Source organism: Chiroxiphia lanceolata, chromosome 3 (assembly GCF_009829145.1).
Source record: "Chiroxiphia lanceolata isolate bChiLan1 chromosome 3, bChiLan1.pri, whole genome shotgun sequence".
Lineage (NCBI taxonomy): Eukaryota > Metazoa > Chordata > Aves > Passeriformes > Pipridae > Chiroxiphia > Chiroxiphia lanceolata.
Genome location: NC_045639.1, coordinates 81,703,990 through 81,716,859, shown reverse-complemented (window position 1 = coordinate 81,716,859; position 12,870 = coordinate 81,703,990). Strand labels below are relative to the sequence as shown.

Below are 12,870 nucleotides of genomic sequence, written 5' to 3'. Positions count from 1 at the left end.
GACTTTCTTCATTTGCTGTATCTAATTGTAATCTAGTTAACACAACATGGTTAGCTGAGGGATATAAGTCCATATCACTCTGATGACTTTAAGACAACTTTAAGATTACAACTTTTGGTTAAGAGCTTTAACATATCAACTGTCCCAAACCATCAGAGCAGTCCAGATTTACATTCCTTTTCTCCTCATAGGAATTTGAGAAGCACATTTAATGCCATCTTGCACTACTTCCAGCAGTTGCTGAAAATTCATTAGTATGAGAGTGGAGTTCAAGAAAATGGTAAATCTTGCTGAGCATATGATAGCAACCTCATGATTCTTCAGTACTTCTTTACATGCCCAGCCTGTGCAGCACCCAGAGCCCATGCCAAAGGACAGAAGCATCTATATTGAAGTCTGTATTTGAAAACTATGCACATACAGAAAAACACACAAAAGCAAATACTCAGCAGCTCAGCTTTTGTTCACGGAAGACATTAATTCTGTTCTTTCCTTCCTTCCTCACACTCATGCACTCATACCCAAATCATACTTTTTATTCCTAAGAGCAAGCTCCCTCTAAATAATACTCAGGAGAAAATCTATATCAAACAAACAAATCAAAAAAAACCAAAACCAAACCAAAACACCCTACACTTTTTCATCTATAATCTTCCTATAACCCTCTGGAATTAATATCTTCTGCAGAAAACATATGAGGGCAGACTTCATTGTACCCTATCCTTACAGAACTACTTAACTCATGTTAAATAGTTGATCTCTCAATTTAATTTACAAAGCCCAGTTGCTAAGCAGGGGAGTAGAAGAGGGGTTGTGTGACATGACACCTGGCTACTAAAACACTAACAAAAATATGGAGTTCCCTAAGGATACAGAACCCCAATATCAATACTAGAATTACAGCCCTTCATAAAGCATCACTCCAACCATCACTCCAGGCTACCTGAAGCTTTAGTCATCTAAATCCTTTGTACCTTGACTTAAAACTTATTGTAAGGCATTGGCTAGTTTTATCTTTCCTTCTCCACATCTTCAAATGCTACTTATCCAATTTGAAATGCACTTAGCCACATGGTTTATATCTACCACCACTTAGCAGCATATCTCCTGTATGCATGTGTGCATTGCTCTTTCAGAGGATGAACTTGTAATTTACTGTCTTATTACAATATATAAAACCCATTTTAACACTTGCTTACAAGACATATGTCAGAGTTCAAGAAATTGCCTATCAATTCACAGTTATGAGGATATGCCTAAGGTTTAAGAGCCTGATAACATTTTTTCTTTTAAAACATGAAGTTTATAGTCCACAAATTTTGAACATGCATATCTGCCACAGACAAGATTCTGTCCTTAATCATACCAGATAGTTAAACTCTGAACTGTTATATACAGATTGGAAAATAGAAGGAAAAATGAGCATGGATGTATCTTCACAGGAAATTATAATTTCTCTTCCTCTTGTTTGTCTGACATGCAGGTACATATGAAATTGCACAGAATGCTACTGGCTTCTGTCTCTACTACACTCACTTTCTGAAGCAGTAATATTAGCACCAATATCCAAACACAGACCCTTCAGAGTCCTTAATATAGCACTGGTAGGTTATTCCAACCTCTCTTTAATCCTGCCTATTCCAGATAGTATGTGTATATATGTGTGTTTACTTATATATATATGTATATATATATGCATATGTATATACATATACACAGAGACACAACATGAATATTTTAAATACATGAGCCACACTTTTTTTTTAGCTAAAGTTTTTAGTAACAGTTACAGTAGGACAGCCCAGACACAACCTACAGATTAAAGTGTCCACAGCTACCAAACAACAACATAGGAGAGATATCAATAACCAAGATGATTTTTTTTAAAAATATACCAGAAAACAAGACAGAATACATGATTTTAAGACTGATGATCTATTTAAACATTTTAGACCCAAGTCAGTCTTCAATCAATGCTGCTTACACCAGCATTTCTTGGCCATATATCCAAGAATATTTAGATATAGTGAAAGACTAGCATACCATTTGTCACTTTGAGGGTTAGCTACAAAGTCAATAGAACTGAAATCTGTAAGTATTTTCCAGAAGTAATACTACCTCCTTTTAACAAATACAGCATCATCAGAATTGTACTTACAAACACCTGCACCAGCATTACTTATTAATGGCCAGCAGCCAAGAAACTGCCTGGTATAAAACCTGCTGATCTTTACTTGAAAGTATTTCTTATCATGTCCAAAAAAATATGCAAAACCCACTTAATTTTAGACACTAAAACCTGTTGTTGATCTGCCAAGTTCAGTGCTGGACAGAATTACTATTGGTAAACAGGACTAGTTAACACCACACAACTAAATTCTTTCACTATTCTACTACTTGCTGACTCCAAGCAGGGACTGACAGCTGAACTGAAATTGTCAAGACAAACCATCACTAGCTCATTGTTTTTTAATAAATGTTTTGCCTTCAACCTTGTTTCCTGGCTAAACTAGCTAACATCAGTCCAGAATACATCATAAATCTATGAGATAAAGCCGCCAGCATCTTCAATAAAACATGATGGAAACAATTGGGCAGCTCAAGAAGTAGCTGTCAGATATGTGGGACCTCAGCAACAGCCCTTAAGCCCTCCAAAGGTTGTCCCTATCTACAGCACAGCATTATCCCAGTGCCTGGTCATTTAAGCCCACCATCATCTAAACCTCTTCAGAAGTCTGCTGTGGAGATGGCCACACTCCTACCAGTGCTTGGCCAGCTCTGGACATAGCATTTATGTATACCTCAGCCCAGCTTAATCCTGAGCGAAGCAGACAGTGACAAGCGTGTGTCCATTTTGCCCTGTGTCCAATCCCCTCCCCTCTTTCCAAGCCCTTGCTCCACAAGGCACTCTTTGCACTGTCTTCCTAGATAAAAGGCAAGAGGTCATGAGAAAAAAAATGGCCGAAAGAGCAGTATTATGCAATAAGAGAAGAAATGCAATAATAACTCATCCTCTCCTGGAGATTTCCCATCACTCTTACGCTTTGCAAGCTGGATTACAGCAAGCGTGACAGCCAGCCGGCTCAAAGGCCCACCAAAGCACCCTGCGGGCAGGCTCCTCAGCCCCGGGCCATTGCTGGGGAAACAAAAAAGGATGCTCACAGTCCAGGTGCTTTTTCTTAGGCCCCATCACTTCATGCGTGGTGGCTTTGCAGACGGCTCTGGCTACGGCTGATCCCGTAACGCTGTACTGAGCAGCTGCGATGCGATCTGTCAGCGTCTGACCCGACATCTTCGAACGGCGTGCTGGCTGCTGTCTCCTCTGCAGGGGCGGAAAACACGGGAGGGGAAACGGGAGATCCCAGGTTTATCGCCGGGGGTAGGCACGGCAGAGACACGCACAGGCAGGGGCGCACAGACACACGCACAATGGTCCCTCGGGCAGCCCGGCCCCTCCCGAGGTGCAGACCCCCCGCCCCGTTGTGTAAGCCTCTGCCTAGCTGGAAGCCGCCTGGGGCAGAAAGAAGGGTATTTTAGGCGTTGCAAGGAACGGATGAAGGAGAAATAATGACGGCAGCTGAAGGAGGCTGCACACAAATAACGTTTGAGCCCCCGGGACAGGGGGAAAGGAACCCCTCCCGCACCTGCCCCGGCAGTGCCCGCCCCAGGAGCCGGCCCCACGGAGGAACCGCCGCCGCGCCCCGGCCCCGCTGCAGCGCCCGCCCCGCCGCCTCCTCGATGGGAGATTATGGCACCGTTGCGCCATGTTATGTCCTCCCGGTGCCTCCCCCCTCCGCCACCCCCTGGCCCCGACAGGGAACCCCCCGCCCCGGGAAACGGGGCGCCGCTGCATGCGGCGGCGCACAGCGCCATGCAGCATCCCGGCGCGGGGGCAGAGCGGGATGTAGCGAGCGCCAGCGGCCGACCTGTCAGTGCGTCCTTGCCTCCCGTCCTCCTGCCGCCGCCTCTCCGGGGAGGGCACCGCCGCCTCCCGCCGCGACCGCTGCCCGGCCCGGCCCGCCGCCCGGCCCGCTGGCGAGACGCTCCGCGGCGCAGCAGCCCCCCCCCCCCGGACCCCTGGCCCCGGTAGCCCCAGGTGCGGGGCGGGCTGCCCCTCCCGCAGCCGCAGCCGCCGCCGGGGATGCGCTGGGCGTCCACGCCCGGGAGCCGACGCTGCTATTTCCAGCCGGCGGCTTAATCCTCCCGCAGCCTAATCCCCGCGCTACTGCCGCAGCAGCGCCGCCCCAACCCCGGTGCAGAGGGCGGGACGGAGCGGAGCGGACCGGCGCGGCGCTGCCTTTGCCGCCGCAGATCGGTGGCCCGGCGCAGTCAGGTGACCCCGTTCCCCCACCCGCATCCCGCTTCTCGGAGGTGGCGGCGGGGGCGGTCGACCGGAGCTGCCCCCGTACGGAGGCTGTCCCGCTGGGGATGCGCGGGGCACGGAGGTTAGCGGGAAGCTGAAGCCACTGATGCTTCCCCTGTCTGCATCGTGGTCCTATCGTGAACGCTTAAAATAATGCCCTGAGGGATCCCAAAACTGCACATAGACTAGATTTCTCCATAATATTGTTATGATGTTGTTATTGTTATCAAAGACATCTGAAATATGTTCCCTGAAGGGTTTTCTTTCTGTTATCTAAGATACCCTAAAGGTCTTGGTTACAACCCAGTGCTACACTCGAGAGGATATATTGCCACAATTTAATTGTGTAATTGGAGCCTAACGGAGTGATCCGTGGAGTATTGGGAAATGTAGCATACATATATTACCATAATTGTGCTGAACTTAGTTTTGAGTAAACTGATTTAGTGGGTGGGGTCTAAACGAAATGGCAGTGGTAGCAATTACTTCGAGCTGCGGTAGAACAAATTTCAGAAGACGATGTCAGTGTATGTTATTAATTAGCTGAAGAAAACATATGTACGGTCATTATTGAAGATTTGTGCACCAACGAAGTGATATTGGGTTTGTTGCATACAAATACATACGGCACCATTTTCATATATTATGCCAGGAACAAAATACTGACATGGCTTGTGGTCTGTGACAGTATGAAACAGCAGCTTTTCTGCTACTTCTTTCTCTTCTTTTTCGTTTGCTGTTTTTTTTTTTTTTTAACCTGACACCAGAGATTTTAAAGTCCTAGGCAGCTGAAGCTTGGGATGCTGTTAAATAATGCTCAAAAGTTTAAGTAATCTTTTCTATGGGAAATCTCTTCCAAAACAGCAATTAAAATGGTGCCTGTGTCAATTCAAGAAATGTATTGGAATGTTCAGGCTTTTGATATTGACTAAATTTTCTTCATTAAATTCCTCTGTAACTGCAGAGCAGATCAAGATGTTTGGATTTCAAGACTCAAAAGTTTTCTCAAATGCAGTGTTTGAATATGGAGAGAGATTTCATTTCAAAAAAGATGTAAAGTGTATGTCGCTGTTAGCAATCAGCATTATGGGTCTGCAAACTTTGAATGTTCCTGTAAGTGGGACTTTCATTATCCAATAGTGAGAACATGTCTGTACTTCTCAGCCCTATTCAGTAACGAGTAGCAAATGAATAAACACTGGAGTTGCACAGAAAGATAATATAGTAGTATGTTCTTCAGCACTACTATAGTCCACTGTTCAAGTACAGACAAATTTTAATAATATTTGGAAATTGTGTTTTGTTTACCACAGAAATGTTAACTTCCATTCCTAGAAATTTGTCATTAATGGAGTGATTTGTGACAACTAGAAGCATGTCTTAGCAGAGGCACACAAACAGTTTTTCCTCTGTACTTCACAATCAGTTATTGGTGTCATAGTTCCAATTGATTTCAGGGAAAAGAAACGGTTGGGATCTACACATACTTCTTGTTTCATTACTGGCATTAAGAAGACTCTACTTTTCTTGGTAAAACTGACAGGAGTTTAGAGTGGCTTGATTTTAAAAAAGGTTTCCTTTTAACTAGAAGGAAAAAAACCCATAAATTGTTTTGGAGTTTGCTGATTCCACCCAGCAGAAATTTAGAGTGTTTTTATTTGCTGCAAGCAAGATAGTTTTCACTTTATACTAGGCAAAGTATTTAATTAGTGATGAAACTTTTACTAACATCTAGTGTACATCTTTCAGTTGGAGGTCTGGATACTTTCTGGAACTAGTCCAGATTGTTACAGCAGTTTCTGTTACTGAGATTCTCATCTGTGTCAACAAAACTATGATTGTTAATACTAATTTTATATCTTCATATGTTGAAATATTTACGGAAAAAGATAAGTCAAATAATTTGTACTATTGCCTTAAAGTTTATGCATTGCAAACTGCATTTAAATGCAAATAATAAAGAGATCCTTCAGTATTTTTGTTATAAGACAGCAGGTGGCTAAGTCACCTGCATCCAAAGGAAAAATTTGCAAGAATGCAATTACAGAAGCCTTTTAGGCTTGAATTTATCTGCCATTATTTGAATATTCACCAACAAATAACAGTCTAATGAATAAAATCCACTATGAAAATTTTTCTTATTTACATCTATATCACATTTGGTCGTACTGCTCCACATGGAACTCTCTATTTCTTCTTACAGTCAGGAGATGGACTTCCATTGACTTCTGCATACAAAGATTTTGTTTGAGCAAAATCAGGGTCATTTGACATGAGAGATTCATGAGGTATTTCAGACAAATCTCATTCCTGACAAGCATGTCATGTGAATTTTTGATGCATGGATGATCTTTATGAAAACTAAGGATCTTTAGAGGGTAGGACAAGAAGATATCAGTACTCTTAAAATAAAAGTGAAGGGATGTGCTCTACTGAATTGCTTTTGATTTGAAAACCACCACTACCCCCCAAAAAAATAACCCAGCCTTACAAAACAAGAGGCCAAGCCACACAGGAAATAGGAACCATATTGAATAAGGAGAGACCATGGAGAGAGCTTGCCTAGGCTAAGTAGATAGGGGATTGGGGTTGCCATTTGACAAGGTAGTTTTAGACTACGTCCTGAGAAGTTGCCTGTATGCCTGGTATGTGAAACCCAGGTTGACAGTTTTGGGTGGTGAGAGGCACTAGGAGGTCTAGATGAGGGCCATATAAGCAGCTGGAGAGGGTTCTTGCTGTAAGAATAACACAGAATTGGGCGTTTTTTGACTCTTTGTAACTGTGCTTTCAACTTTCATATTGAAAACCTGCTTTATACTTCATAATGAAAACCTTAATGGAGAGAAGATGTACTAATAACAAACTGAATAGCCATTTTGAGACAAATGTACAAAGATAATTCTTAACTGAATTTGAAATGAGGAAAAAAAGAGTTGGTCTGTGTTAATCTGACATTCAGGCACCCATATGGAGGGAAGGAGGCATGTCTAGGGCTGATTCATCACGCTTGAATTCTGCACCAGAGATGCCCATGTCTTGGGTGATGTAAAGCATGCAGACAGTATTTCATGCACGAAATTACACTCAAAAGTTAGGGTCTTCTCACCATAATTCTGCCTTTTTTCATTTGTTTCCCAGTCTCTCCTGTCAGCTCTTCCAGTTCTTCAGCCAGCTTCAATGCCCTTTCTTCCTGCCTTCAGAGGCCAGGCAGAGGTTTAGACTCCATCCTGTTTATGCCTGAGCCACCATCAGGCCCAGTGCTACTGCTCTGCTTCTCTCTCTTACTATTAGGGCCAGTGGTACAAATAGAGGTCCTGGAGAGGCTGTCTGTAACCATAGTGACAGCAGCAGTCCTGAACAGATTTGTTTAGCTCTGGAGAGGGGGAGAAGACTTTTCAAAAGAGAAGCATCCTCATGACTTTGTATTGGGTTGATGGACCCAGGTAGCAGTATGCTTCCTGTACAACGCATGCAGCAGAAGTTGCAAAACAACAGTAGATACTCAAATTGTGCAATACCTAGGAGTTTCTGTGCTTTTGCTGTTAAATGTAGCCTCATTGCTTGGTCCTGTGTGGGTTCTGTCCACAACAATTCATTCAGCCTCTGTACTCACGCTCCTTGATGGCAACTGTTCCAGTAGTTCCTTTGGTTGCTGTGATATAAAGTGCCAATGAGAAAATAAAGAAGGTTGTCAATTTTCTAGTCAGAATGATGGCCAGAGAAGGACATAGCCTGAATGGTTTCATACATCCCAGGTAGAAGATTCATTACATTTTGGAGAACCACTTCAACAACTGAATCTAAGAGAACGGCAATACATGGTGGTAAGGATACAGGCTCAGGGGTTTAAGTATACACTCTACATCCTATAGGAAATGCCTTTTTTGTGTATTTGAAGAACTTTGAAAATTAAAAAGTTAATTTAGATAAGGGAGAGAATTAATAGGAGAAAGAAAGTTACACAAAGCTCTTTTACTGGTCGCTAAGCTATGTCAAACTGAGGTCGTGTTCTGCAGAACATGGAGTGACTGGCATATTAGAGAGCTGATGATTACAGAAAGGAAGTAATTGGCATGTGCTGTGCTGTTCTGTACAGATCAAACAGGTGTTTGACCCAGCATGCTGGTTCCCACAAGGAAAATCCTAAAATCCATATCATCTTAGAGACCTCTCTTGACTGATGCATTAGTGGACCCGGTCATCCACATCACAAGGATAGCTTTTGCTGCTGGAGTAGCTTTTGGCTTAAGTCTGGCAATAACACTGAGGTTAGTAGACCAGAAAAGGGGCAGATGGACACACGTATCAGAAATGGAGGAAAAGTCCTGTAATCATGTAAGTCAGTACCTGTGAAACTCCTCACTATTTAGTATTGATTTTGATCAATAATTTTGTAATCCCAGTAGAGTCTCCAATGCAAAAGTCTGGAGTTTTGAAGTATATTGGACTTCCACACAACAGATTCAACTTCTATCTTTTTTTTTACCCTTTCTTTTACACTGAGCACTAATCTTTTACAGACTTATTTAAACAAGTCTGTGTACCTGTCATGGTTTGAGATTCTCCAAAATCCTAATTCCCTAGTCTAAGCCCCCTTGCACATCTCAACCTAATGTGAGATGGGTTTTCCAGACAAAACACGCCAGACTCAGAATGGGGAAAAGGGAATATATTACAATGACTGTACAAATAAATATTATAATACATTATACACATGATCACAACTATCTCTACCATGACATATGTATTTACAATGACTCAGATCTCTTCTCCCCTCCAAATAAAAGTCCAGGAGGAAAGAAGGACAGATCCCTTCCAGTCTCTAAGCAGGAGTATCTTCTACAGCAGAAATCTGTCCTCTTCACATGCATGCAGCAGCTGTGGCTGGATTTCTGCCAGCACTCACGAGGGAGGCCTCCAAGCCTCTCTCGGCCCCCTTGACGCAGGCAAAGGGGTCTTCCATGGGCTATGTCACCCCAGACAAAGGTCGTTCCACCACAGTCATACCACAAAACACTGGGGGTCTTCGTGGCGGTCTGGTATCTTCAGGGGACTCGAACCCCTTCCAGAGCTTCTGTGCCCTGCCTCAGGCTGCCACCTTGGCAGCAGTGCGAGAGGGGAGCCAAGGTCACCCCCTCTGCATTCCTCTCTGTTCCGGTCCAGCTTCAGGACGCTTTTGAGCTTCTCAGCTCCTCTATCTCTCTAGTGCTGCATGTCCAAGGCTCCTCTCCATAATAGGAGTCCATGTCCCTCCTTTCCTGGAGGTCTCAAAGGAGTTTGGGGGATCTGGTTCAGTTCTTACCCCAACTCTCTCTGTAGAGCTAGTTCTGCTCTCATCTGCTGCTGTTGGCTCTCTCTTGGCTCTCTGTCTCCTTCCAGGAGTCCTCTCTGCAGTGCATGCCATTTGCTGTTTAGTTCAGTTCTTATCTGTCCTGGCTCTCTGCCGCCTTCTCCGGCCAGTGTTGCTTCTGCTGCCACTGTTGCTGCTCTGTCTCCGCTGCCCACGGTGGAGAAAACATCTCACGGCATAACTACAGGCACCCAGCCCAGCTTTATGCTGTTCCAGGTCCCTGCAGCTCCCCCAGCCCGGCTCTGGGCCCCTTTCCTCGTGGTGTCAGAACATGGCTACCACTTCTATCAACCCCGGCTTAACTACAGACACTTAGCCCAGTCTAACACTGTTCCAAGTCTCTGTAGCCCCCAACTGGGGCTGGGGGGGGGGGGGGGGCAGAGGCCCCCCAGAGGGCTCCTTCCCTCTCCTCGTGGCTCCTACCACATGGCCACCTCTCCTACAACTCAAAACTACAACTCTTCTCTTCCGTTTGGTTGTGATATGTTTATATTTTGCAGAAGCACTCATTGGACAAAACTTCAAAACTTCAAGAGTTACCACCCCCTGGGTGTTACCACTTTCAACTGCAGGGGGAAAGCTTGGTCCAAATCACTACAGTACCAAAAGGTACCCAACTTCCTGCTTCTATAGATGATACATATTCTAATATATTCAATGTAGAAATAACAGCTTTATATTGATATTAGACAGACGTGAGGAGTAATTTAAGAAAGTTGTAAGTCAATCTCAATACAAATGTTTATTATTCCATTGAAGCTGCTGATAGTGGGAAGGAGAACAACTATTAAAAAATTTAGGTGAAGTCATGCTGGGCTTCACAGGCATTATCATGAAACAGCTTTGCGGGACTATACAGAAACAGACAATTTACTACTAATTGACATTTAAAATTTATTACTCATTGACTAATTGACAATCCTGTCTTTGAACACAAAGTAACTCTGAAGGCATTGTTCACAACTGCATCATTTCCTCAAAGAGGGAAGGATGCTGCCTGAAATAAAATCCGAATTTCATGTGCCATAGAAGTTTTGATCCATGGAAAGACAATAGGCATTTAACTTACCTTGGCTTTGTGGACATTCAATTTTTCTTTTCAAGCAAAACCAACTTTTTTTGGTAACAGTGCATTATTTTGTTATTCATACTGACAAAGTGCCAGCATTTTTCTGTAAATGGTGAATTGTTATTGTATTAAAACCAGCAATAATACAGCTGTACAGCTGTAATAACTGTATTTTAATACAATAGTGGTAGTATCCTGGCTATGGCCATCATGTATAGAACCAGGGATGGTTCGCTGACTGTGACTTGCCTGGCTTTTGTCTGCTCTGTCAGTGGAAGCATTATGTGCCATAGCTTACACTGAGCACAAGTAGTACTAGGGCTGAGAAGCAGTTAGCAATGATTTGCAAAGGAGAAAGCTTCTCTATATTCTTCCAAAAAGAAAAGGCTACCAAGAGAAGGAAATTTCATTTCTTTGCTCAGCTGAATCAGTAAAGGCTGCCATCCTGAAACCTAAGCCTGGTCTCTCACCTGCTTGTCTGGCTCTTGGCGACTTGTCAATTTGTGCGAAAGGGGGGCTGCTTTTAAACAGCAACTTTAACATTCTGAGTACTTTTGCAAACTATGAGCATTTACAGCATGTTTTTATTTTACATGTTGTCCAGTATTTGCAGAAGCTGATGGAGAGACTGTTAGGCAAAAGCTATTAAGACAGTGGGCCTTCAGCCAAGGCCAGGAAGGGCAACCCACCTCCTGTTCAAGGTGCCTGCCCTGTCTGTCGCTGCTCTAGGCTCAGAAATACTCAGCTGTACAGTACAGTGACAGTCAAAGTCTGCTAAGAAATTTCTGAAGTTATAATTTCAGTGACAGATTTGTTCAGCAGAGGTTCAATAGATCTCAGACATATGTCAAATAAAAGTACAATTTTCAACCCAGAGGGTAAAATAAGTTTTAAGCATAAAAAGATAAGCATGTATTTAAAAGGGGAGATTATGAATTGTAATACCTTATGACTAAATATGACCTCTATTCACTTGAAAAGAAGCTGGTTTATGCAGTTAGATATATGAATGTATGCTAAAACTTATATATGCATATATGTATATCATAGTGATTTTTTGGTTCTGTTTTTAGCAATACTTAATCCCTAATCTTTTAATGGTTTTGGTATTTTCCATGCACATCATAATTTTGCTGAGGGCTGTGAGCCTAAAACTCAGACTACTAATGTAAGACCAAATTCTTCAGCTGTGCTTTTGAAGTGGTAGAGTGACTCGTACGGCGTGGTGAGTTCTCACATCCTACTCTTCCAGGCTTGAAGTTGCTCTTTAACTGAATCTGTACACCCACAGGAGGACACTTTTGATTGTACTGGCCTCCAGTGGCAACCTAAGAACCATTTTGGTGATGAGACATAGTCAGTCAACTCTTTCACTCCTTCTTCTTGACTTTATGACTTGCACAGTTAATTGGTCTTGTATAATATTGACTGTGTCACAACTATATAAAAGACTAAGCCCTTCTGATTTTGGATTGCTTGGTAAACTGGAATCATTAACACTTTAATGCAGTCAAGTGCATATATCTAGAAGCAAATCCTATAAGATTACTTTGCTGGAAAGCTTTTACTCTGAAAAAGGATTAGGGGTCATTACAGGCAAACAACATATTTGAACTTTCAGTGTGATGCTGTGTGGAAAAAAAAAACCATGGTCAGACTTAGGACTTTATCAGATACCACCAACAGGACTGGGATGTCATTTTCATTTCTATGTATGACAGGGATGACACTGGCATTACAAGACTGCTTAAATTCTGATTTTCGTGTCCTCTTTCAAGAATTTTGAGAAAATGGATTAGAGCGTTTGAAGGCTCTTTCTGTCCTCCTCATAGGGAGGTCCATGCATACTCTCATGATAGACGTGTACTATGGCAGTTTTTCCTGCCCAGCTGTAGACATTGCTACTCTTTCTGTAGAGGGAGATATGCATCCTTTTGCACAGAATGGTTGGTTCAAACTACATCCAAGCCAAAAGGTTTTTCACAGTGGCAGGACTGTAATCAGGCTTTTTGCAATCTCCAATCCTGACTCAGAGACCTATAATGAACAGTGATAAATGTAAGTTCCCCATACCATTCTTTAGCTCAC

The 12,870-nt window shown here is 43.0% G+C and overlaps 1 protein-coding gene across 6 annotated transcripts in view; it reads right to left on the bottom strand.

Moving 5' to 3' along the window:
- The window catches only part of SNAP91 (synaptosome associated protein 91), a 68,321-nt gene extending 64,088 nt beyond the window's left edge, over positions 1-4,233 (bottom strand). For 4 of the 6 annotated variants that reach the window (XM_032682382.1, XM_032682383.1, XM_032682381.1 and 1 more), the window contains exons 1-2: positions 3,927-4,233; positions 3,163-3,322 (exon numbers count right to left, since the gene is read on the bottom strand). In XM_032682382.1, the coding sequence (XP_032538273.1) occupies positions 3,163-3,292 (130 nt within the window). In that variant the 5' untranslated portion in view covers positions 3,293-3,322; positions 3,927-4,233. The remainder of the gene's footprint in view (positions 1-3,162; positions 3,323-3,926) is intronic. The other 2 variants (XM_032682379.1, XM_032682380.1) reach the window with 1 other exon arrangement.
- Between the last annotated feature and the right edge of the window lie 8,637 nt (positions 4,234-12,870).